This window comes from Terrapene carolina, unplaced genomic scaffold (genome assembly GCF_002925995.2).
Source record: "Terrapene carolina triunguis isolate 2854851 unplaced genomic scaffold, T_m_triunguis-2.0 Scaffold629, whole genome shotgun sequence".
NCBI lineage: Eukaryota > Metazoa > Chordata > Testudines > Emydidae > Terrapene > Terrapene triunguis.
The window spans coordinates 12824048-12850513 of record NW_020664980.1 but is presented as its reverse complement, the minus strand read 5'-3'; the positions used below and the strand labels follow the sequence as shown (position 1 = coordinate 12850513).

At 41.6% G+C, this 26466-nt stretch overlaps 1 protein-coding gene across 1 annotated transcript in view; it reads right to left on the bottom strand.

Annotated features, from left to right (window-relative positions):
* Positions 1 to 26022, bottom strand: part of CANX (calnexin) — a 32908-nt gene extending 6886 nt beyond the window's left edge. The window contains exons 1-11 of the mRNA XM_024199768.1: positions 25936 to 26022; positions 12516 to 12701; positions 11986 to 12059; positions 11337 to 11395; positions 10766 to 10907; positions 9804 to 9885; positions 7965 to 8157; positions 5520 to 5709; positions 3086 to 3199; positions 1332 to 1488; positions 583 to 798 (exon numbers count right to left, since the gene is read on the bottom strand). Of these exons, the coding sequence (XP_024055536.1) occupies positions 583 to 798; positions 1332 to 1488; positions 3086 to 3199; positions 5520 to 5709; positions 7965 to 8157; positions 9804 to 9885; positions 10766 to 10907; positions 11337 to 11395; positions 11986 to 12059; positions 12516 to 12698 (1410 nt within the window). The 5' untranslated portion in view covers positions 12699 to 12701; positions 25936 to 26022. The remainder of the gene's footprint in view (positions 1 to 582; positions 799 to 1331; positions 1489 to 3085; positions 3200 to 5519; positions 5710 to 7964; positions 8158 to 9803; positions 9886 to 10765; positions 10908 to 11336; positions 11396 to 11985; positions 12060 to 12515; positions 12702 to 25935) is intronic.
* Between the last annotated feature and the right edge of the window lie 444 nt (positions 26023 to 26466).

The following is a 26466-nucleotide window of genomic DNA, read 5'->3' as shown; positions in this document are numbered from 1 at the left end:
TTTATTGTAGCACCTAGGAGCGCTAAATCATGAACCAGAACACCACTGTGCTTGGCACTGTTCAAACAGATGGTCCCTCCCCCAAGCTTAGTCTTCTATGAATGATTTTAGTCTTCTGAAGTCAGAAAAGTATGTGGAACAATATTCGCACAATCTAAAATAAAGATTATAAACATGCAACAGTAGGCTATGAGGATGGCCATTTGTCATGGCCAAGATTAAAAAGTTATGCTCCCAATAGTAAAAAGACAGGGAGAAAAAAAAAAAAAAAAGAGTCCGGCTTTCAATGAAGGCCGCCACACCCCCCCAAAAAACTATTTTTAAAAAAACGTACTAAAATACATTACATTTGAACAGGAAAAATCCATAAGAGATACTCTTTGGTAGAGAAGATTATATCCTTCAATTTGAAAGCTTGTATCAGATCATGTTTGGAAAAAAAAAAAAAGTGCTTTAAACAAGGACTAGCAGCATAGTTTTTTGTAAGAGTGAAAGCTAGAGGAGCTTGAAGCTCTTCTAGACAAGAAACAGATACCATTTTTTATTGTTAGAAGTATACAAAAATAAACTTTTGCTCCTCACCTCAGCAGCACCATCAGCTGCCTTTTTTAGACCCCAACCATCATTGGCCCAATCTTCTGCCACAACTCGGTCTGTACAGATGATAAAGTTGTCAAAGAAGATGTCAGAGGTCATTGACCATAGTTCAAGGCCCACAGCAGTGAAGGGAGTCATTTTGAAAGGTTCTAGATCTTCAAAGAAATCTGGGTTTGGGATCTTCCTGGGCTTCCAGATTCCCTGGAGAAGGCAAAGAAAACTCAGCATCATGCACCACACAAAGTTTGTTTTTCTATTTGGGTCGGAAAACTTGGGAGGGGAACAAAAAAGTTTGTTTCCCCACACCTGTAACAAAAAAGTTGCATTCCTGATTACAATGGATAGTCAGTTAAATTAAGTAAATCTTTATTATGTAAAGAGGTTTACAAACCAACTACAAATCTTCCTGGGAAAAATATTTAGAAGAGCTTCTCCCCCACTCCATCCCCATTTAAACATTCCCCTGCTGCAGCAGCTGTGAGCTTCATTTTTTTCGCTTTCATGGGTAAGTTGTGACATTTATTTGTTTATTAAGGGGAATAAAAAGTTGAACCTGTCCCCTTAGAGTGCACAAGGATTGAGGTTATGTGATTTGCATTCCTGGTTATGCCACCACTTTACAGAGACTATGAGAAGTCTCTTGTCTTTCTGTATTGCTTAGTAAACTGGTATACCCTAAGAGGGAGCAGTGTTCTGATTCTGGCCAGCAAGTTACCTAGAAGCATAAGACCTACCTGGTAGTTGGGGTTATCAATCATAGGAGGCTTCCATTTGCCTTTGTAGTTGGGATTGTCAATCATAGGTCGTTGCCAGGTACCACAGCCAGGGGCTGACTCACATTTGGGATTTGCAATTTGAGGTGCCTCCCACTCTCCGTCCATATCCTCATCCCTGGAAAAGCAAACTCATTAGGGGGAAGTGGTTTTTTTTTTTTTTGTTTTTTGTTTTTTTTAAGACCTAGAACAAAGGGGGGGCGGCGCTCCTTACCACTTCTACATTGTAAAGTATCATCCCCATCCTCAAAGTAAAGAAGTAAAGAGTTCTATGGATGGAAACCACACCTAAGAGCCTCAGTCATGGACCAGGATACCACTGTGCCAGAACCAAAAGATGATGCTGCCCCAAAGAGACCACACAAGGATTCACCATAGTGATATAATCATCATGTATCTTGTACAAAATATGTCACGTGAGGTGTCAATGGAAAAGTTATGGTTTGCGGAATATGATTATCCTATTTGTATGCATGTATCATTTTTGTATCTGGAGTTATGAATATTGACTCTGCATCTGTATTTCAAATGTGCTTGCTCCTGGGTAACTCCCACAAGTTAGTTTACATTCAGTTTAGCCAGCACATTAGGAGTGGACTATTCACGATACTGACCCATCTATGAACACAATGGGCCATGGGAAAAGCTTATCCTCACTTGATGGGCTTTCCTGTGGATGCTTCAGCCAGTATATGATTAATGGCTGCTATGACTCATCAAAGCATGTAAGGGCATGTGACTAAATCATGTGATTCTGGACTCCATCTTGTGCCTGTACTTTTCCACAAACTGTGCAGGGGGATTTGCTTGGAAGTTCGAACAAAAGTTCTCTCCACATGGAAGACACTATAAAAGGGGGCAGTGACATCACCACTGGGCCTCACTCCCCCTACAACTCAACACCTGGAAACACCTTAGGAACAAAGACTGAACTGGGGAAGGTGGTCCCAGGCAGGAAAGAATGAATCCCAGCCTATGTATGAAAGATCTGTAAACTGCTTATACTATCAGAGTGAGATACTACTTGATTCAAATCCTGTCTAGGGTATAGAATTTGGATTGCAATTTTGTTTATTTTTTAGGTAACCAACCTTTATCTGTATGCTATTACTAATCTTTCTGTAGTTAATAAATCTGTTTTATATTTTTATCTAAAACAGTGTGTTTGAAGTGCAAAAAGGGAAATCTACTCAAGAGCAGGGGCTGGTGCATTGTCCTCTCCACATTAATGGGGGGGTGGACTGGGAAATAAACTTACACTGGTCAGGCTTTTGACCAGAGCAAGACGGTACAGCTCTGGGGTCTTAGGCTGGGGAGGGGGATTGGCTGGAGCCTCTATTGTTAGCTCATTAGTGGCTAGGAAAAGCGTTCATGTAACTGCAGCTGGGGGTGTCCCTGCTTATGAATGTTTGTGTAAGAGCAGGATCTGGAGGAGTCTGCAGCTTGTCACAGCATCACAGTGAGCAAGGGAGCCCAGGATGGTGAGACAGAGGGCTCAGCAGTACCCCCGTTCCAGGATGCACCCCAGGGAAGTCCATCACAGCAACACCTTCCCCTAACAGTTTGTGTCTGGTCCATGGTAGCTCAAGTGCCACATTATACTCCTGAAACCCAGTCAGTGCCTTTGGGTCACAAAATGAGTATCCGATAAACTGACGCACAGCAATTACTGCTTTCATACAAGCTAGACAAATGGAAGTCTAGTGACTGCATACCAGTCCTCTGGTTTCTCTGCATCAGGATCAGCTACATATTCTGGTTCGTCATCCAGCCAACCTTCTGGCTTCACAGCATCATCATCTGAAATCTTTGCAGGAGCATCCTCATCCCTTCGGAAAGAGATACAAAGTTGCTATTATATATTCCTGCCAAAAAGGTTTGCCAAAAAAAAAAAAAAAACCACACACACCATAAGGCTTAAGACACTGTTGCACTAGATACAGATCCTCATCTAGCCTGATTCTTAAGACAATGAGTATATGAAGAGGACTACCAACTGATCGAGCAATTATGTTTTGAATATGAAAAGGCTAGGTAGTAACTGTGGAAGTTTTTTTGCTACCCCACCATGTTAGTCAGATGAAGCTCCTATTCCTTTATTTGTCTCAGTGCACATTCCTCCCAACACAATGGAGGGAAGTGATAACATTTCATGTATCTTCAGAAAGAAGCAGCCCAGGGAAAGCATGTTAATGAGCGAATATGTGATGTATTGTACCCAGTAAAAATGTGTTCTCTCTCAGGACCTAATTCTATTACCCCCGAACTTCTAATTATTTACCATATGTCATTAGTCAAATTGACAAGGGAACACTAATCAAAATTCAATTGTGTTGATTTAGCATTTTATGACTATCAAGAACAGAAGACAACATATCCATAATTGCTCTGGAAAAGGGGGTAACAGTGAGGTGGCAAAGTTTGCAGATGATACAAAGTTATTAAGAGAGTTCAAAGCTAACTGAAAAGAGTTACAACAGGCTCTCACAAAACAGGGTGACTGGCCAACAAAATGGCACACTTAATTTAATATTAAGTGGATAACAAATCTCAACTATACACACAAAATGATAGGGTCTAAATTAGCTGTTACTACCGAAGAAAGATTTTTGGAGTTATCATGGATGTTTTCAGAAAACAAACGTGCAGCGGCAGTCAAAAAAGCTAACAATGGTAAGAACTACTAGGAAAGGGATAGATAAAACAGAAATCATAATACCACTATATAAATCCATGGTACGCCCACATCTTGAATACAGAAAAGGGCAACAAAAACTATCATCGGTATGGAACAGCTTCCATATAAGGAGAGATGTAAAAAAAACTAGGACTGTTCAGCTTAGAAAAGAGATATGATAGAAGTCTATAAAATCATGAATGGTGTGGAGAAAGTAATAAGGAAGTATTATTTATCCCTTCCCAAGCACAAGAACCAGGGGTCACCAAATGAAATTCACAGGCAGCAGGTTAAAGACAAGAACATAAGTACTTCTTCACAACATGCAGCAAACCTGTGGAACTAGTTGCCAGGGGATGTTGTGAAGGCCAAAAGCATAACTGAGTTCAAAAACGAACTAGGTAAATTCATGGAGGAGAGGTCCATTTATGGCTATCAGCCAAGATAGTCAGGGATGCAACCCCATGCTCTGGGTTTCCCTGAACCTCTAACTGCCAGTAGATGGATCTCTCAATAACTGCCATGTTACGTTCATTGCATTTAAAGCATCTGGCACTGTCCACTGTCGGAAGACAGGATTCTAGGCTAGATGGACCTTTGACCCAGTATGGTCACTCATGTTCATAACTGTCAGTCTCTCAATGGCTATCTGGATTGAAGGTGTCAGATTTCAAACTGGCCATTTGATCCCCATCACAAGAGCTTTTTTGTCAAAATAAGCTCCAGGTATTCTTTAAGTGTTCTAGCACTTGATCCCATGCTTGATCAGACATCAAATGAAGCACATCTATGGCTAAGCAAGGAACTCCATATAAATGTTACCTGGCTTGCCAATGTTAATTAGTGCTGACACTCATTCAAGTGCAAAGGCACGGAATCAATCTGCAGTCTACCACCAGTCAGATGCTACGGTTAGGCTTGGAGTAATTCAATTTTTACAGGTAACTATCTAAATAAAACATCAATTTTACCATATACACAAACTGACAAAAAATATTCCCGTCAATCAAAATATAGAGATAGACAAAGAAAAATGTTGCTTCAGAACTTAAAGTAAATAGCCATAAATTAATGTATGTTTTGACAATGTGCGTTTTAACAGTTAAAGCATTAACTTTTTGAATCTCAATGTCTACTCATTAAATAATTGTCTGACCCCCATAATTTCCACAAATTGTGAAAATTGAAATAAAAATTAAAAAAAAAATCTTAAAAATAATCATTCGTCCAAATTATAAAAGATAAACATTGAGTTCTGCCAAGCTTAGCTATTGTTTAAACAGATAAATAGCTTAAGACACACATGACTGCATGTCCAATGTTAGACTGGCCAACATTAGCCAGTTAACTTGAGAACACGGGACTACAAAATAAAAAATAAAATGGACAAATGACCAGCTAAGAACTGTTTTAGACCAGCACTTGGTTATCTAGCAACAGCTTTCCCCAATTCCACCACCCAAGCTACTCACCAATCCTCTGGTTTAACAGCATCTGGGTCTGGGATCTTGGGTCTCTCGTCCCAGTCCTCTGGTTTCTGGTCATCTGGGTCCTCAATCTCTCGGGGTGGATTCACAGCAGGAGTCACATCATTTAAGAGATTCCCACTATTCACCACAGTCTGATCAACCAGGACTTCAAAACTATTATCAGGATTCAAGACTGGACGTATAGGGACAGGGAGGAAGAGAGTTAATGGAGCCTTTTTGGCTAACATAAGGAGAAAATTGAGCTCTACAGAATCTCACTGCCACTTTCTACTCTACCGTCCTTTTCCAAACCTCAAAACTATAACAATCATCCTTCTAGCTGAAGTTACCTCCACAGTAAACAATGATGCCCAAATGGGGCTGCCAAAGGGAAACAAATAACCTATTTAGTCTTGTGTCGAGGAATAAAGACAAAAGATTTTTATGGAGAGTCTTACTCTGGATATCCAATAGGCTTGAGTATTACATAGCCCCCTCAAATCAATTACATCTGGAAAAAGTTCTGCTCTATACACACTCACACCTGTTACCCTACTTATAAAGAGAAGAACCTAGTATAGTGCGATTTATCAGGTTCTCCCCCCACCACAAAAAAAAAATAAAAAGAAGAAGACAGAAGTGGCAAAGCCTGATTATTTTCTTAACAGAAAGGACAGGAACTTTAAAGACTGAAAACTGTAATTCCTTATTTACTTGAAAAGTAACTGTGGAAAAAACCTGCACCACCCTTAATGGATCTGCTCTGTATAAATTCATGGCCCCACCTCTGGCCTTTTGTGAAATTAAAAAGCTTTACACTCCTTTTAGCCTTGCAGAGTCATCACATGTAAAACTAGCAGAATTGTGGATTCTATTCTGCCCCATCCATCAACAGAACTGTTTAACAAGTTCCCAACTGTCAAAGGGAGGGGGTGGGGGAGGTTTGATAAGTTCACCAAGGATCTCTTTATTACTGGCAATGAGGCATGAAGTTAGACAAACCCAGTTTCAATCTGGACCAGCAATTAGAGTGTCCTTTTTATACATATATCCATCACATTTGATAAAGAAATAATTGAGACCACAACACACTGGACCCCACTATGCTTTTTTTTTTTTAAGTCACTTTTAAGAATAGATCCCACACCTGCCTACACTGCTTAGAAAGCTCCCCCTTCAGTTAGTCAGTCTCGGAGCACAGCTCCACGTTCTATTCTGCACAAAGAAGAAATGCAGAAAAACAAAACTCAGTGTTTAATCTTGAAATCAGTGAGACAGCAGCTCAGTGTTTCTATACTGCTTTCATTCATGCAGTCAGGAGCCTTGTTTCATTACTAGCCGCATACAGATTATGGGTAAGTCCCCTCTCTAGCAGCAAAATATCTAGAAAAGCGGATTCTAAAGGAGAAGATCTGGCTGTGCAGTTGTAGAAGTCAGCGCTCCAAAGCCGATAGCTGCCTAGCAGAGTGTAGGCCCAAGCTAAGAGTGTAAGATCTTAGCAGGATTCAATATTCATATGGCCAATAAGAACATTCAGAATTAGGATAACAGGACTAAGAACTAAACCAAGAGTTCTGAAAGGAGTAACTCCTTCATAGTTAAGGGCATTAGCCAGCCTTCAACAGATAGGTGTTAGGAAGAGACTGTCCCTATAAGGTAAGTTATTCCTACTGCAGGGCTCCTTGAACATTTCTCTGGGGCTTCTGATGATAGCCCCAGCTGTAGACAGAATATTGTACCACAACCACTGATCTTATCTAGTGTGGCAATTCTTATGCTCCTATCACTATTTTAACCATGGGTGTGACCGGCCTTCACTCTCCAATGCATTTTCCCTATCTGACTTTTTCAGCTCTGAAAACCTCAATGGAACAGCCAGTGAAAATGAAAGCCAATTAAAATAACATATTGAAACAGCTGCCTGAAAGGAGGGCTTCTAACACTTTGTCCCAGGTAGATGCAGCATTGCTATTTCCTCCGGAGTTTAGAGCCTACTGTCCCCAAAAGTTACAGAACGGATAGCTATGCACGCAACTAGAGAGCACGTGAGATCCCAAGTCAGTAACGGAATGCATATCATTATACTATAAGTTAAGGTATTTAAGACCATATTTGGAAAGCCAATTCTCCTTTACCTACCAAGTTCAGAGTCCCATATTTTCCCTGCAAGAGTTAAGACTCAAAGCAGTGCATGCTCCTTGATGAGATTTCTTGCACGGAAGAACAGAACAAAGAACGAACAATTTTTGCATATGAGGATTGAGAATGGATGTTTTAGTTGTATGATGTCCACATACATAGTATATTCAGTTACTGTTTTAGGACTCCTTTCCATTTCTCTTGCACCAAAAACACAAAATAAATGTTCACCCTCAAACTTTTTGGGATCTGTACTTTTTTTTTTTTTTTTTTAAACAATCCCCTCCCCCAAGTTTATGGTTGCTTTACCCAGAGTATAGAGGTGGGTCTTCTTATCAGTAAAGTAGGTTTTCAGATCTGCATCTGGACGCTTTGCATGCTTCTCTTCATATTTGCCGGTTTTGGGGTTCTTGTGCCGAAAGATGAAGTGTAATTTATAATCTTCTCCACATTTATCAGGACCAAACATGATTGTGTAGGCAGTTTTGTCATGAAACTGATCCTTTAAAGAGAACAGTTGGAATAAATCATTCTAGAGTTCAAGTTTAAACAACACAGTGTTCACCGCAAATGTACTTCACTCATTAAGCTGCTTGATTATACTTGAGATCAAAACCAGCAACAGATGGTTGATACAGTCACAGAAATTTGAAGTGGAAGAGGCTAGTTAGGACAATCCAATCCATCTCCCTACTGATGCTTAGCTGGGCCCTGCATTTTCCGTCATCCTGTCCAACTGTCTTTACTTTTCCCTAATTAGTAGAAGGCAGTTTTCAAGAGTGACAGGCAAGATTAAAAGCATCAAGCCATCAAGTTGTGCAAATGTAAAATAACCTGTTAGATTAGCTAGACATCAATTTAAAAAATTCCAAGTCACAGAAACCCCACAATGCAAAAGTTTTGTTTTTAAAACAAAACTATTGTCAACAGCCATTATCAGCACTGAAAGAAACTGAAATCTTTACTGTGCCTTTGACATTGCTGTGTCTAGTCAGTCTCTTCGTTTCCCTTGTACATTCAGTTTCCCAGTCTGGGTAGTTCTCTCTCACAACAGGGAACATAAGAGGCATTAACAGAGTAAACTCAGCTGAAAAACCACAAAAGTTAGTACCAAGCACAGGGCTGATGTATTATATGAAGCTGTAAGAATTAACTAGATGTCTGTTAACGCCATCCCTTTAACAAAAATCATTGCAAACAAGCTTGTCTACTCTCACTGACCCTATTCACGCATTCAGTTCACAAAACTGAAGAAGTGATTGCACAATCATTAAGTGGCCTTTCACATCTTGAATGGCATATCCTGGTCAGATGTGGATCTGTATCAAGAAAGATTTTGACAAAACAGTGAAGGGGAAGCCTACAGAAAACTGGAGGGCTTTGATTAAAAATATCCAGTAGCTGCTGTACACAAAATCCTCTCAATTTTATCTTTCAGATAATGCTGCTGGAATAGTGGCCCATGGGCCAGGAACAAGATGTGTTTAGTCCAAGACATTTACTGCACATAGTACATCCTGCTAGCGCATCCTACAAGCGGCAAGTCTCTAGTACTTCAGACACCACGCTCCTTACAAGTGGATTGGAATGTAAGAAGTCTGGTGTAGAGAAATACGATTAGGATCATCTTAGTCTATTTCTCTTTGCAGACCCTCTCTGGAACTCACTTTAGAAGACAACTGTCTAATCCCAGTCAGTCAACTTCCCTCCGCATAAAGAGTACAGTTTAATTGTGAAATGGCTAAAGGGAAATGTACAAGATACAGGATTTAGTGTGCCCTCTACAGACCTCCCATATGAGATTGCTACTCTTATAGTAAGAGGGAGAGGAAAGAAAGACATCCCAAAAGTGTGTGGCAGTTAAAAAGAATGTTGTGGATTCTTATGGGGGAAGGGCTGGAATGCTCAGCACCTACAGCATCCCAGAGTCAATTGCGGTAACCAGATTTTCAGAAGAATTCAGCATCCATCTGCTCCCACTAAGGACAATGCAAGCTTCTGGGTGCAGACTACTTTTGCAAGTCTGCCCCTAAACACAAACAACTGCCTTCAGGCCATTAGGATCATAAGAGTTTCTTTGGGGAAGAGCGAGAGAAAGACAGGCTTGTCTTTGGGGAGTAGTAACTAAACAGCATGCACACCACTCACCAGGTTCAGCTCAGCGGTTTTAGAAAGCAGCTTCACATAGGCACCGCCACACTCAATCCCATTTTGGAAATTCACTTCATACCTAATTTTCATTTTGGGCAGAGAAGTAGAGGGCACATTATAGTACATGGAATGAACTAGACAGCATTGCCTTCATATAAGGATGTAACAGAGCTTCCATACAAATTAGAAAGGTTTTTTAAATTAGTGTTTCCCACATTTCATAATGGATCTTAGGCAGATACATAAGAACCACAAAGTAAACAGCTAGGCAACAGGCAGAATGATTAACTCCTTATCTCATGCAAACTGATGAGCTGATTACCCTCCTTTCTTGCTGGAAAAGTCCCACAGATCAGCTACTCCCAATAAAGTCTGGATTCTTGTATATCTGCCATGACCAATCTAACAATTTTTGCTAAATTGGACAAGCTTTGTGTGTCCCATGGCAAAAGAGCTGCATCAGTTGAAGACCACTAACAAGCTGGGTTTGCCTTGCTACCAGGGAAAGAGAAAGAAAGGACAATTTGCTGGACAAAAATCTATTCACTCATGAATTGTCTTTACATAGCCCCTGCTAACTGTTTTACTCCTCCTATCAATCACAACAGACAAGTCAGTTCACTAGGCCCCTGCTATTACAGCTGTAGCATAGAAGTGGAAACAACTGTAGCTGTCAGTGTCACACTGCAAGGAAAGGCTAATTTCCAGAAATTCAGACACAGCTAGTTTATTCAGACGGAAAAAGCAGCATCTCCAAGAACTTGAAATGGAAAGTTATTGTACACTACAATACCCCTTTATTTATGTATTTGCATGCAAGAGTGGTAGCCAATATTCTGAGTGGTAATGGGCTACCATGCTTTACTACTGTTTGGTCAACCAAACTCTGTAATTCTGGAACAAGCCGCTAACAGCCACCTGCCCTTTCTGGTGCAGTACACTTATTATTTTCCACTTACTGTACAATGAGGGGTTTGGTATTAAATATGAAGGGTTTTGTCAGTTTGGCAGAGATCGCATGATGCTTGGCCCGGGAAATCAGTACAAGTCCTTTGTCCCCTGGAAGTTTAGTGTCCTTCATTTCCTCTACTTCCCATTTACCTGCAAGGAACATACACCATTTCATTACTATTAGAACCCACAATTCCTTGTTTTCTTATTTTAATGAACTTTAACAAGAAACTAAATTGTTATTCTATACAATATGGGTTATAACAGCATTTCCAGAAGTCACATTCAGTTCTATTACTCAAGTTAGAAATTGGTGTACAGACTAGCCTTCAAAAGATGAAATTTGAATTTATTAGGAACGGAACACATTTCAACACTCAGGAGGACTTGCTGCAAAAGCCACAGCTCACTGGACATCAGTAGCTAAAAACAACACCCAAATGCCCACCCATTTTTCATATGTAGGATATTCTCATGAGTGTTTAGTCAGGGTAAGATTTGCACCTCAAGTCTAGCTCTGCAGTACAGACAACCAAAAAAATATATATACCTTTTGAACAAAAGCTAGATGGCACTCACCATCATACTTTGCAATTTCATCATCTGTGTCATCCTTCTTGGCCTTGGAAAGAACCCATCTGAAATGATATCCCCAGCAGAGGTAAGGGATAGCCATACAGTTACAGACTGTTATACAAAGCCACCTCTAAAGAAACACCCAGCCACTGCAAGGGCTACCCTTTAACTAGACCCTACTGTATTCTGAACCCCATCATTGATCAGTCTCTTTGGGAGTTCTGCGCTAAGTTCTCCAACACATGGAGCAAATTCAGAAGAAGGCATCAAAGCGGCTTTGTACCAGTGATCCTATTATCAGTACTCCACTAGGGATAGTGCTTGTAGCGCCATTATCTCCATCTTGTCATATTACCAAGAGAGGCTACTGAAAGCCAGCTTACGTGATTCTGTATGTGCACATGGTACATTCCCCCTCTTAATGGGCACCTAACAAATGCTTATTTGAACATCCTCCAAGGTTTCAAGAGATATGAAGGTTAAGAGAAATGTATAGTAAGGTGGTTATATAGGGGGTCATTTGAACTCTAGTCATATGAACATTAGCTATTCAAGAACGGGTGCTCTGGAAAAGTTGTATTTCATTACACCTTATTGAAGGTCCAAACTGACTAAGTCATTTACATTAAATCATCTTGAAGATTTCACTTACCCTTCCAGGGTTCCCTTATCAAAGTTTTCCACAAAATAAACCTCTCCTGTTGGTACTGGGGGCTTATAGGTAACCTATTGGAGTAGGAGAAAAAAGTTTACACAGACCTTTAATCAACTTTGCTGCCCTAGGAAACTACAAGGCTTTGCGTTCATCCCACTTTTCCTGACTCAGACAAGTTTTCTGCTTGAAACATCTTAAGTTATTTACACTCCCCAAAATCTGGATGCCATTGCTTGAAAGTTATAATTTTATTTTGAAGATAAAAATACCAAAGTCTAAGAGTACTAGTACTGTTAAATCCTGGTATCACACCACAAGATTCAAATGCCCTTAAAGAAATTTTCCTATGGAAGAAATGCAGCTCAAGTTTCATTGCAATGCTTCTTTAAAATGAATGAAGTTACTCTGTTGGCATATTGAGTTTTTATGCTCAAGATAGTCTCCAGATCAGACCAAGATGGGACAGGTTACAATAACCAGACTACCCAAGTGTAATTCTGTTTTATCATTGTAAATTTAAGTCAAACCTTTGGGGATGGAGGAGGGCTGCTGGCTTCAGGCTTTGTCTCTTCTACCTCTTCAACACCATCTTCCAAGTCATCCTCAATATCAATTACATCATCACCATGGTCTTCTTCCCCATCATGAGTCTGGACATCAACTAATCCAAGTATCAGCAATGTCACACACAGCAGCCACTTTAGCTCCATGGTCTGTACACACAGGAAAGATCAAACATTATAACCCTATACTCGCTAGCGAGATAAAGGGTACAGTCTTCTGTAATTCAGTGACAAGTACCCAATAGCAAATGAGCAAGTGCAGTCCAGAAGAGATAACTTCATTTATGTTTCTCAACTCTCTGTACGTTGTAAGCCTATTAACTTTCTTTCTCGGTACACTTTATGTTGCTTTTATCTTAGCACTGTGCATATCTTGTTCTGTACATGGCTTGCAGCAGTGTTAATGAGACCAAACATCTGGAGTATACGATATGAAATGCTACAGAAGCAGCAATTGCTATGTAGGGATTACACATACTCTTCTACAGCATGAAAATAGGAGCCATAGACACCTGCCTGCTAAATGCTATTTTCTTCTTCCTGTCTCCTCTAAGAGAGTTGCAGGCCTCGATCAACTGGCCAAGCACAGTATATGCAGGATGACTCTTAAAAAAAAAAAAGATACTTTCTCTAGGATGATGCACTATGGACTGCTCTGCAGCTCAGATCTCACAGGCAGTTTCATGTTTTAACTACTGCTTACACCACCACCTAATAGGGTGGTTAAAAAGATTAATTTTTTTAAAGTACAGATTTTTTTTTTAATCAAATTTTTAAATAGATTTAAGTTCTGACAACCTATGTTAAGGCCTAAACTTACTATAACAGATTAGTGACAAGCAAAAAAATTAAAATACTAAGCAGTACATGTTGACTGCCAAGTTTTAAAAGAAAGTCAAATGACTGAACTGGTGAAAGTCACTGGCTAAACATATGGAACCAGAATTTGAAGTGCAAAGCCAACTTTTGACTCCAATAGCCTCTTCTGCAGGTGCACAGAATCATTTTTTTCTTTTCACATATTCAGCTAGTTCAATTCAATGACTTGCTGATTCAAAGTTAAGAAATCAATTGGGAGTTTAAAACAGTTTTTTCTGCCTTTTCTCTCCAATATATGAATAAAAACTAGGCATAAGACGATGAGATCTACTAGTTCTAAAAATCTTGAATGACATGGTGACCAGAAACAAAATCAGTTAGTGAGTTTAACTATATATGCTTCCTTAGTTTGAAATTTAAAAAAAAAGGTGTGTTTTGGTAAGCTTTTCTTTCCTATTTATCAAGCATATTGAATGTCATTTTATTTAATAAAAGATTTTAAAGTGCTGTTTTTGTGCATAACTGAATTTTAATTTCCATCACAAGTAGAAATATTAATCTAGTAAATAAGTTCATCCACCATTTTCAAACAAATAATGTAAATATTAAGGCTATTAAGTGAGACAAGATGGTTAAGATAAAATCTTTTATTGGACCAACTTCTGTTGGCGAGAGACAAGCTCTCCAGCTTGCAGAGCTCTTCGTCAGGTCAACACACCCCTTTGAAGGCCTGAAGAAGAGCTCTGTGTCAGCTCAAAAGCTTGTCTCTCTCACCAACAGAAATTGGTCCAATAAAAGATATCACCTTAACCACCTTTATTTGGGCATAAGTTTTCATGGGCTAAATCCCACTTCATCAGATGCTTGGAGTGGAAAATACAGTAGAGAGGTATAAATACACAGCATATGAAAAGATGGGAGTTGCCTTACCAAGTGGGGGGCCAGTGCTAAGGAGACAATTTAATTAAGGTGGAAGTGGGCTATTCTCAACAGTTGACAGGAAGGGAGGAAATTCACTTTTGTAGTTCTAATGAGTTCAATGTAATCAAGGTGGCCCATTTCAAACAGCTGACAAGAAGGTGTGAGTATCAGCAGGTTTTTGTAGTGACCCATCCACTCAGTCTTTATTCAGACCTAATTTGATGGTGTCCAGTTTGCAAATTAATTTCAGTTCTGCAGTTTCTCACTGGAGTCTGTTTTTGAAGTTTTTTTGTTGAAGAATATCTACCAATGTGATATATGTCATCATGTGCCAGCAATGCCCCTCTGCCATGTATATGGGCCAAACCGGACAGTCTCTACGCAAAAGAATAAATGATCACAAATCTGACATCAAGAATTATAACATTCAAAAACTTCAATCTCCCTGGACACTCAACAACAGACTTAAAAGTGGCAATTCTTCAACAAAAAACTTCAAAAACAGACTCCAGTGAGAAACTGCAGAGCATAATGTCAAGTATCAGGGGGTAGCCGTGTTAGTCTGTATCTACAAAAACAACAAGGAGTCTGGTGGCACCTTAAAGACTAACAGATCTGTTAGTCTTTAAGGTGCCACCAGACTCCTTGTTTTTTTGCAGAGCATAAGATAATGATCAATGTTTGCTAGACTCTCAGAGCTGTAGTTCAAAGGATCTTACTGGTTGAGAAGCATATTTTGGGGTGTTGTAAGTATTGTTTTACTTCTTGAACAGAAGAAACAGGGATGGAGAACGTGCATTTCCCAGGTAAGTAGACTGACACGGGGAGTTGACGGCAAATCCCCGACAACCCTATATTAACAGGTGGCCAAGAGTTATCCATCCCTACCCATCACTATGGTGCCTAAGTGCAAAGCAGAAAAGTATTCCTTTTAGGTAGTCTTACTACATTGTGTTTTTACTAGGTGTTCTCTAGATAAAGATTCCAACTTCAAGTATAAATCCCACCTTATCCCCCAGCCTCCCCCCAAAAAGCTTGTAACTTTCTGCAGCTCACATACAAAAGTATCTCGCACAGACAGTATTGTTTCTTTGAATCAAGGACACGGAATGTCTCCCTGCAGGGAAGGATACCACTACTTCAAAAACCTATGTTTATATAAAGTTGACTGATCATTCTGAAGACAGATACAAGGAAGATGAACATTTTGCATTACCATCATCATCTGCAAGTATTCCATTACAGGAACAGTAGATTTTGAGCCTAAAATGCATTTCTATGCAGAAATATGGCAATTTAAATATTGCTTTTTTAAAAAATCCCATCCCTCCTCCCTCAACAAAAATTCCAACACTTGAATCAGTGCAGAAAGCTAAATCAGTTACTTGTTTGAACAAGTCTGCGAAGCTACATCAATGAGTTTGTTGGGTTGCAAAAACCCAAGACAAAAAGCAAATCAAGAGACTTTGCAGTTCCAAATACGACTGTACTGTAGCACTGCCAGCCATTTTGTAGGTCATCATTGCCACATCACAAAAGATTCAAAGGACAAGTTTCAGCATAATGTCATTTGTTGATTGCTCATACAATACCTGTCACATTGTGCACTTGTTTACTTACAGTAAGTTATGTCTCAGCTTCCTTCTAAAATTAAGCTGCAATTGCAAGGCCAAAGAGACCACAATTAAGTTCTTCTAAAAATTTGTTGCTCCATATTGAAAATTCTTATATGTGGGCAATTTGACAGTATGCTCGTAAACAACGTTATCTGGTGCACATATATGCTTTTGAGAACAAAATGTTGCAACTTTCTAAATAAAGTTTTGAGAACATTAAGTCTTTCAAGGGGGAAAACTAAAGTTCAAATTTTGCTATTATATGCAACATTTAGAGAATCTGATTAGAAAAAAAAGCAGGATAGAATCTTTAAGCAAAAATGGAAAGGGAATCTAACACTATAGCAATGTTGTATTTTTACAGTCCTGCGCTAAATCCATATTCAGCTTGTATTATATGCTTTCTACCTATGGCAACACAGCAGCCAGACAGCTGCTGCACCAAGCAGCTCTGTGCTAAACAGGACTCAGTTCATCCAACAACTAAAAGATAGAAGACATTATGCATCACTATGCAACAGCTAGTTTGGTTTTTTTTTTGAGCTATGCATAAACCACTCAGAATCTCAAAGAGGTCATTGACCTCATAGGGCAGGGGTAGTCAATAGGTGGACTGCAGGCCAACTCCAGACCACCAGACTTTTTTGAGCAGACCATGAAATCTATTTACTTATTTTGTTGGGGGGGGGGGGGGGGTAGAGATTTATTTATTTCCTCTCTGGAGTCTGGACCCTGACTGCCTTGACTAAGAAATTTGGACCTTGACAAAAAATAATTGACTACCCCTGTCATACAGTATGTCTACACTGTAATTAAACACCCATGGCTAGCCTGTGACTGCTGACTGGTTTGTGGGGCTCAGGCTATGGGGCTGTTTAATTGCAGTGCAGATGTTCAGGCTCCAGCTGGAGCCTGGGCTCTGGGACCCTGCAAGGGTATTACCGGGTGGGGCACAACCTGAGTCAAGTGTGTCTGTCTTGTGACTGAAGAACCACAATATGAAATCAAAGGAAGAGAGTTTATAAACCCACAACCACAAAGTAAACATTGCTATCCTTAAAAGCTCAAGCTCTTTTTTTGGTAAGCAATCTAGTCTCTGTGCTAGCTCACTGGCCACTGTTGGGAGTGAGTGCCCAACAGGATTTTACAGAGGATACTGCCCAGTGGAGAAACAAGAGCCTCCAACATTTCATTTGGAATGTTAGACTGAACATCACCAGGTGACTTGAGAGTTTACAGGGAAATGCTTCACTAATCAGGCCAAGAGTTACCAGGGGTCAAATTCTGCCTTGCCTCATTGTCTGTGCTACAGCATTTAAAATTAATGCATTTGTCTGAGGTATAAGTCAGGCCAGATTTTAGCTCTCAAGTTTCCACCTCAGTATAATCATTCCAATTTCAATATTTTCAGAGTTGAACTATGATGAAGTCCCTACTTAAAAGATGCTCAACAGGGTGGATAAAAATCAATGATTTTTTAAAAAAATTAAAATAAAAAAAAAGTTTTTTATTTAAATCAGATTTTTGATAAAATGCTTTTAGAGGAAAAAACCTATCTAAAGAGAGTTTTAATTAAGATACATTATAGCTCAAAGATATCTCATCATGGAATAGGGATTATAAATTCTAATTCTATAGTATGAGACAATATATTCATGTAATGTTTAAGAAAAGTTTTGTAAATGAGTTCCAACAGTTCATGGATTAGGGACCCCATCTTAAGAGGTTCCAGGGGCTTCTGTATAGATTATTTAGGTTAATCTTTCTATCTACCCAATGGGACTCAGTGCTCAGTCTAGAACAATGGTTCCCAAACTTTAACAACCTGTGAACCCCTTTCACAAAAATGTCAAGTCTTGCGAACCCCCTCCTAAAAATGGATATTTCCAGGGATTTTCTCCTTTACCTGAGTATAAATTATAAAAGCAGTGATCTGGGAAATATAAAATTTGTTTTTATGACATGCTTATTACACACTATTTATTAATTATTATTTATCATTACAGTATTTTTATGACATTATGAAAACGGCAACACTTTTCCAAGATTGCACTTTCGTAGCTTGTATCACTTTGAATAAGCCTGTTATAAGACAAGGCTCCTATGTTTCATCAAGGAGTATCAGATGTGAAACAAGCATGAAGGTATTTAAGAAGCCAATTTAAAGAGTTCCTCCTACACAAGCATTCAGGTCTTGAGCAGTCCAGGCAACAACGCACATTACAACAAAGCTTAAACTTGTTCTTCATAATAATTTTAAAAACAATACTAGCTGCCTATTTAATTTTAAAAACAGCAAAAAATATCCACCTCCCTTTCCATTTCTTATAAGGAGTCTTGAAGTTTAAATCTCCTCAGTGTGATAGATAGGCTTGCTTTGATCTGCTTAGCTCTTGGAAGTCCAGGGGCTCTGGGCTGCTGGCCCCATGGTGCCTGGAGTCCCTAGGGACAGCTCTGTCTGCCATTAGGGAATTTTTTCCTGAGAACCCCCTGTAACATTTTGCGAACCCCAGTTTGGGAACCACTGGTCTAGAAGATACCATAAGAGATGCTTAGGTTTGCAGTTATCAAACTGTGGCTTTGTATCTCCAGAGATAACAGCAAACATGTTTTTAAATAAATATATAGAGGTGAGAAATAACAGACCTCAACCCTATTGTCCCTCTGCAAATTTGTGTACACAGAGTCAATCCTTACCGCTCTCTAAAAGTGCAAAGTTTCAAAACGTTCAATGAATAGAAGATTGTTGGGGGCGGAATAGATCTGAACAAGGAGCAGAAGTCTGGAGATAAATTTGAGAAGGGAGGGACAGGCAGTAGAAACAAAAGTGAAACTGTTTGAGCAGCATATTCCAGAAGTCTTGAGGTCTTTCGGAGTGTAGCCTTCATTGATTTGAGATCTACCATACCATTCTCTCTCTAGAAGGGAAAACAATGGCAGCAGGCCACAAAAGAGACCCAGTTTGGGAATATTTTAATGAAGTTTCTCTACCTGTGAAGAATATGTATTAAGCTTATAACAACCAACAAGAATGCACTTTTATGTAGAAATCCATGATTAAATCTAGTCTTCCTGAGTAGTGATTTAAATCAATTTGATTTATATCAAATCCACCCTGATGCCCAATTTAAAAAGGTACATGGTGGTCAAGCACAAGACTGCCTACCTATTTTGGGAAAGGTCACAGTCCTTTATACTTCCATCCCAACCACCTCCTGTAAGAAAAACCAGCGGCTCCCGGTTGGAGGTGCAGCGTGGCTGCCACTAAGGCAGGCTCCCTGCCTCCCCAGCCCCACGCCGCTCCCAGAAGGGACCAACACGCCCCTGCAGCCCCTGGGGGCGGGTAGCACACAGCTCTGCATGCTGCCCCTCTCTGCAAGCACCACCCCCACAGCTCCCATTGGCAACAGCCCCCCGTTCCCAGCCAATGAGAGCTGCGGGGGCAGTGTTTGCAGGCAGGAGCAGCCCCCTCTGTCCTCCCGCCCCTGGGGTGCACTCCCCCACCCCCAGCACTGTCCCCGCAGCTCCCATTGGCCGGAAAGCAGACAAAGGGAGTTGCAGGGACAGCGCTTGCAGGCATGGGCAGCACACAGAGACCCACTGCACCTCTCCCCCCCCGGGGCCAAAGAGACTTGCCCCCCCCCCCCCCCCCCCCCCCCCCCCCCCCCCCCCCCCCCCCCCCCAACTGCGCCCCACCACCCCATCCAACCCCCCCTCCTTCCTGACTGCCCCCCTGCCCCATCCACCCCCGCTTCCCCCTGTCCCCTGACTGCCCCTGGAACCCCTGCTCCTGACTGCCTCCCGCCGCCCCATCCAACCACTCCTTCTCCCTAACCACCCCCGCCCCCATTCAACCCCCCTGTTCCCCACCCTATGACCGCCCTCACCCTATCCACACCCCTAGCCCCTGACCACCACCCCCGAACTCCCCTGCCCTCTATCCAACCCCCCTCCCTGCCATCTTACCACGCTGTCCGGAGCACTGGTGGCTGGCGGCACGGCTGCACCAGGACAGGCAGCCATGCCGCCCGGCTGGAGCCAGCCACGCACCACAGAGCACCGGATCAGGCCAGGCTCTGCAGCTGTGCTACGCCAGGAGCTCACAGCCCTGCTGCTCAGAGCATTGTGCCCGCGGCGCAGTGAGCTGAGGCTGCGGGGGAGGGAGGACAGCGGGGGAGGGGCCGGGGGCTAGCCTCCTGGGCCAGGAGCTCAGGGGCTGGGCAGAATGGTCCTGCGGGCTGGATGCGGCCCACAGGCCGTAGTTTGCCCACCTCTGGTCTAGAAGATATACACAACAAACAGGCACGCATCAAGCTTTGAAGTGCATGCACATCTGAACGTACTGATGAATCCTGTGCCCACCAAGTACACATTTCGAGCTGTTAGCAGATAACTGTTTAAAGATTTTACACACTAAAATGGGAAGAAAGTGAAAATCTGTTTCAGAACACAAGGAAGTATTTGAAAGTTTAAAGAACAGGAAGGATGAAGTTTAGTGTATATGCTGCAAATGGTGTGGCCCAATTATTAATGTAAATATTTATAAGCTAATAATACTAAGTCTACAACAGTGAAATGTTTATTCAAAGGAAAAGTTTTTTGTGGGGATTAGAGATACTGTTTTCTTAAACTCAGAGGTGGCATTGTTTTGAGTTCTGTTTTAGTTCTGCAGCAAACCATATTGAATTCCATTCATCAAAGCCTTAATCTACTGAATACTTTCCCCCCACCCCTCCTTCAGTCCACCAAAACGAGCCCCGATATTTACCCAGAGAAATTAAGTTTTTTGCACCAATTTTCACCTGTTATTGTAGTAATAAGCACCGATAAATTCCTGGGAAAAATCAAATAAAATAAAAACCGAAAATGAAGGGCCCTGGGTGTGCTAAATTATTAACTTCTTGACTGACAGTCCCCCAGCAGCCCTAATGTTTCTTAAACAGAGGCTTTAAAAAAAAAAATTCTTGTAAAACACATTTGAAATAAAAACATCCCTGATGACCTACATTAGCCCCATCGTGAAAGTCTTGTTTTCCTGGCCAGGAAAACATTCTTAAAACCATTATGACAATCCATGAGGGAATCTGTCTTTAGTATCAAGAGTCTGTATTATGTACAATTAAGATGCCTAAAGAATGAATGCATATAAAGATTAAGGTGTTAATGGTTTTGCCTTCATAGTCTGTTCCATAATGATGAATTTTAAACCACAGCAAATTATAGTAACACCATAAAAGGAGTTCCAACACTTGATGATCCCCCACATACTGGCTGAATGACTGTCTGTGTAAGTAGAAATAGGAACAAAGTTTCATTTCAAAAGGGAGTCAGGGTGCCATAATGCAGGGGTTCTCAACTGGGGGTCAGGACCCCTCAGGGGGTTGTGAGGTTATTACATGGGGGGGTCATGAGAGGTCAGCCTCCACTCCAACCCCGCTTTGCCTCCAACATTTATAATGATGTTAAATATATGAAAAAGTGTTTTTAATTTATAGGGGGCGATCACACTCAGAGGCTTGCTATGTGAAAGGGGTCACCAGTACAGAAGTTTGAGAACCACTGCCATAATGGAAATACTGACCAGTTAGTGTAGTTAAAATGAAACAATGTGGACAGGGGGAGGAAAGTACTACTCCAGAACTCTTGAAGTAGTAGGGCTTTCTCTTAACCTATGTACATAAAACAAGGACACCTAATAAAGCCATTTGCTGAACTCCTCAAAAAGCCGGTAGACTCAAGGTAGCATTGATCCCAGAAAAATACGACAGAACAGAATTTATTTGTGTCAAGTTTACAATGATCAGGTAATTCAAAGCTTCAAGTTGAAAGCCATCCTCAGTTAAATGCCATCCTAAGTTAAATTAACCAAATCAACTGAATCTGTCAGTGGGGGACACTGGTCATCCTCTGCCTTAGATCAATTTTCTTCCTACCTTTTCCTCCTCACCAACCTGCCTTATGGAACACCACTCAAGTCTTTGTTGTCTTGCATGTGAGACCATAAGCTCTTTAGAGCAAGGAATATTTTTATACATGTACAATGTGAAGTTTTACAACACTCAAAATTGTTAATAGCCACAGAATTTTCCCTGTTACAAGGCATCTGCACTTATTTACTGGCTGCCCAAAGTTCTGCCCATTTGATACAGCATTTCTTTTTACAATCAAGTCAAGAAGAGCTGATAGCGAGTGAAGTTTTGGCTTATAATCAGCTTAATCACTGCTTGGTATTCTTTGCACATGTAGCCTATAAAAAAGAGGAAACATGGCCCTATTGTTGCGGCATCAGACTGGGACTTATGAGACCTACATTCCAAAGCAAAGTTGGGAATGGACTTCCCACATGACCTATGCCAAGACCTGCTCTCTTCGCCTCAGTTTCCCCATCTATAAAATGGGGACACATTTTCCACTTTTCCACCCTTTGTTCATTGTGTCTAGTTAGATTATCTCACTATGTCCTTATATAGCACATAATATGATTGGGCCCAGACTTCAGCTGGGGCTTCTGGGGGCTACTATAATAAGTAGCCCCCAGACTACTGGACTTCATGCAAAGAACATGTGATATTGATTAGTTGTATGAACATTCAGATTTATTCCAAAAGACACTGATGACAAATGCAGAAATCACATGTACTTAGCTGCACAGAAGAGCAATCAATCAACATGACAGAAGGATGAGAGAGTTAAGTGATGGTATGGGAAGAATTATGGCACAATATTTTGCCCTTATCTAGTACTTTGAGTGTTCAAAACTCTGCAATGATAGGATATCACACACAGAGTAAACATGCTCATGGGTAGACAGACATACCCTGCTTCCACCAGCTTTGTACAAAAATCTGACCCCAGGAATCAGGTAAGTTTTAAATTTTATATCTTAAGACTCTTCAATTTTGTTTAATGAGTGTCTTTCCTATAATAGGCCACAGATTGGCAATCTCCACCTAGCATGGGTTTCGGAGCTGTTCTGCTCCAATAAACTTCACAACTATTGCCAGGTATCCAGAGCTTTGTTTGGAATCTTCAGAGATATTTCCCTTGAGGAAGAGTAGTCTTCAAATTTGTGCCATCATGAGCCTAACAATTAGTTCAGAAATGACTCTTAAAAAGAAAGCTACAACACCCAAGTAAAGCATGTTTTTAGTAAGAGTGTTTCAGATACATCAGCTTCCAAAAATAAGCTGCATCAATGGAGATGTAGGAAGGGAAAGGAATTCTGCACTACTGCATCAGCAAAAAAAGTCATTCATGCATATCTGGAAGCCCTTAGAGATGAGTGGCAGAATTACAGACTTTTTGACCATTAAATCAAGGCAGATAGGCTTGTAGTGCTTATAAAACAATTATGGAGACACGTCAAGATACAAGAATTCTTTAGTGGGAAAAGCATACTTAGCAGTGTTGCTGCCATGTCCACAAACCAACTCAAATTTGTCTTGGGATCAAAAGCAACAGCTTTCCTTCCAGACACAACAGAGTTCCTCCAGTATGGGGCCAAGTTAAATGGATGAGAAGATAAGCACTGAAGAGACAAGAGGATGAATGCCAAGAAGGGGGGGAGTGACAAAGTTAACAGTCTATTTGGGAAAGATTAAATATAAGTTACACTGAATTCTTAAGAGCAGAAATCTGTTGAAATGGGAAGGTTTTAAAACTAATGCAGGGATGCTGTCACATTACAGAGTACTTTTGAGATATTCTTAGACCTGCTAAGAAAGTTTAGTGTTTCTATTTACCATTACTCATCTTAAAATGAGAAACCAGGTCAGTTTTACTTAACATCTCAGACCTTAACCCCTTCCTGTAGTATTTGGATTACAAATGCTGCAGAGAAATTTCAATATGTTTTATTTTGTAAACCACATTTCTATTGAGTCTCTTTAAGAAATTTATACATACATTCTGAATCTGGGTCCAAATTGCTTTAAAATTATGTTAAAGTGCTTTGGCTAAATCCAGGTGATATTATGGCTGGATTCCAACAGTAGCATCTTTGAAAGAGACCATTGTGAGAGTTCTGCAAGTCAGTTCTAATTGCATCAGACTGAACACCAAGTCAAATATTTCATTGTTCTCAGAAGTTATTCAGAAAAAAATGTATTATCCTACACAGTGTTACCTCTCCAATTTCACTAGAGCACAGATGGTCACTGTCATTCTGCCTACAAAGCAACCCTCAAGTGCTTTGGGGCACCACACCCAGAGGCGGAGAACAATATTATTGCCAAATCAGAGTAGTTAATAGACACACTCTTCTATTCAAGAACGCTCCTAAGCCTGATTTTCAAGTGCACACAAGTATCTTCACACTAGAATGATTTGCAGTTTAATATAACCCACATGCAAAGAATATCTGCAGCAACTAAAGAGCACCGTTAACAGAGATAAGCCAATTACCTTCCACATTTTAGTGAATATTTACTATTACTATCTGGTATTTGCCATGAGAAATTAATTCATGCTATATCCAGACAAGACACTTAAAGGCAGTTGTCAACTTAGCTAAAGTTCCAAAAGCAGATGGCTGCTTACTCCATAATCCAATCACCTGCAGCATTTCTTGCTGTACAATCCAGAGAACTCCCCCTCAACTCTGAATGGGAAAGTTTGTTCTTTTCAGAATGATTGGTGGGGAGCAAGATAGAAAGCATCTGCTTCAATCCAAGGTTTGTATGAGGGCACACCCTATGTTGAACAAGGGCTAGGGTCCCAGTTACATACTATTTTGAAAGAGACAATCTCAGCTAAAAAAAGTTGTTTAAGTCCAGGAAGTATACATTTTAAGTTCGCAAAACGTTAAGGAGATGCTGTTGAATAGTCTGCACTTTGTAAGTCACCTTTGTTCTCCCATGCTTTTTACTAGGTATATTGTTTAATTTCCGTTTCCTCCTCCACACCTGGTGGCTCTTATGTCTCTTGTTTGAACTCTTCCCTTCCAGTAACTTCCATCTGCTTCCCTCCTCACCCTAGCTCCATTCATATTGCTATAGTCTTGATATTATCTTTTATCCTCTATATCCCCCTCTGCAGAACTGTCTGTTCAGAAGAGCCATTTCTGAACATCCTGATTTTTACGAGAGATCTAATCTTAGTGACTTCACCTCCCACATTCAAACAATATTAAAAACCCACCAACTCTGCATCCATCTTACATCCCCTCTCACCCAAACCCATAATCTTGGTCCCATATCAGACTGGGATGACTAAATGCCACATTAGCTTCTCGCTGGATGGTGTGTCAGTCACATTGTCTACTCACCCCACCCCTGAGAACAGACAATCTCAGAATCTACCAGAATGGACTAGCTGTTCTCAGCCACAATTGTTTCAAGTCTAACAGGGTTTAATAAAAGTGCATGGGTCACTTACGCTGCTTGCATAGAGTCCTGTGGGCACAATGGACTCGGCTACCTGTGCGGAGATCACCATTCACCTCATGTTTCTGGACTCCCAATTCAGCCTGGCCACTCCCTGGCTCAGTCAGTGCGTACCCAACCACGGTACTCCCATTAGGCATACCCACACCCCCCCCACGACCTCCCCCCGGGGACGTCCTCAGACACCCTCACCATACCGCCCAGGGCTCCATGCTTCCAGGGCTGAGCCCCACCTACTCAGCAACCCCCCGGGCCTAGCCACACCCCGCACACCCGTTACAGGCCCAGCCCCCCAACAGTTCTCTAAGGGGCCTAGACCCACCCAAGCTAAGCCTCGCCTCCCTCCCCCCTCAGCCTATGCTTTGCCCTTCCCCCACCCCGGCCCATGCGCTCCCCCCATACCAGGCCCCGCTACGCCCCACGCCTCCCCGAGCCCTCTCCCACCACCCCTCCCAGTCGCTGCCTGCCCCTCTAATAAAACCCCCTCCCCATACACCCAGGCCCTCACCCCGCCAATACCCCAGCATGCCCCGCGGGCAAGTCCTTTCCCTCAGCCCCCCCGGGCGTTGCCCAGCCTCCCGACGGGCTGGGGGGAAATGCAGGCCCTGCCCCCCACTTCTACCGGGCGGGGGTTACAACGCTCACCTCGCCGCGCGCCCCCCGCAGCCGCCGTCCACAGCCCCGACTCCCCCGTCACGTGGCCTAGCCAGAACTGGTCGGCTACCCGCCCGCCTATCTACCGCGCGCCAACTGCGCCCCACCCCGACATCCCCATTGACGGAGCTAGCAACCGACCTCCCGCGCCAGAGCTTAGGTCGCCTTCCGATTGGCCAGCGGCGCTGCCACTCGCCTGCTCTCCCGCCTTAAACCACGCCCCAACGGCGCTGCCTTTCGTGGAGCGCAGCGATAGGCTGGCCGGCTACGCCGGAAGTGTGCTCTGACTGGCTAACAGGAGAGAGGCGGTGGAGTGTGAGAGCAGAGGAATCAGATTCCTGCGTAAGGAAGCGTTGCGCTTCTTAAAGGAGCAGTGCCTGGGTCCCCCCCAATTTAAAATACCCCAATTTAAAAAAACATCGTAAGAGGAGGAGAAAAGAGCCACCCTGGTTAAACAACAACGTAAAAGAAGCAGTGAGAGGCAAAGAGGCATCCTTTAAAAAGTGGAAGATACATCCTAAT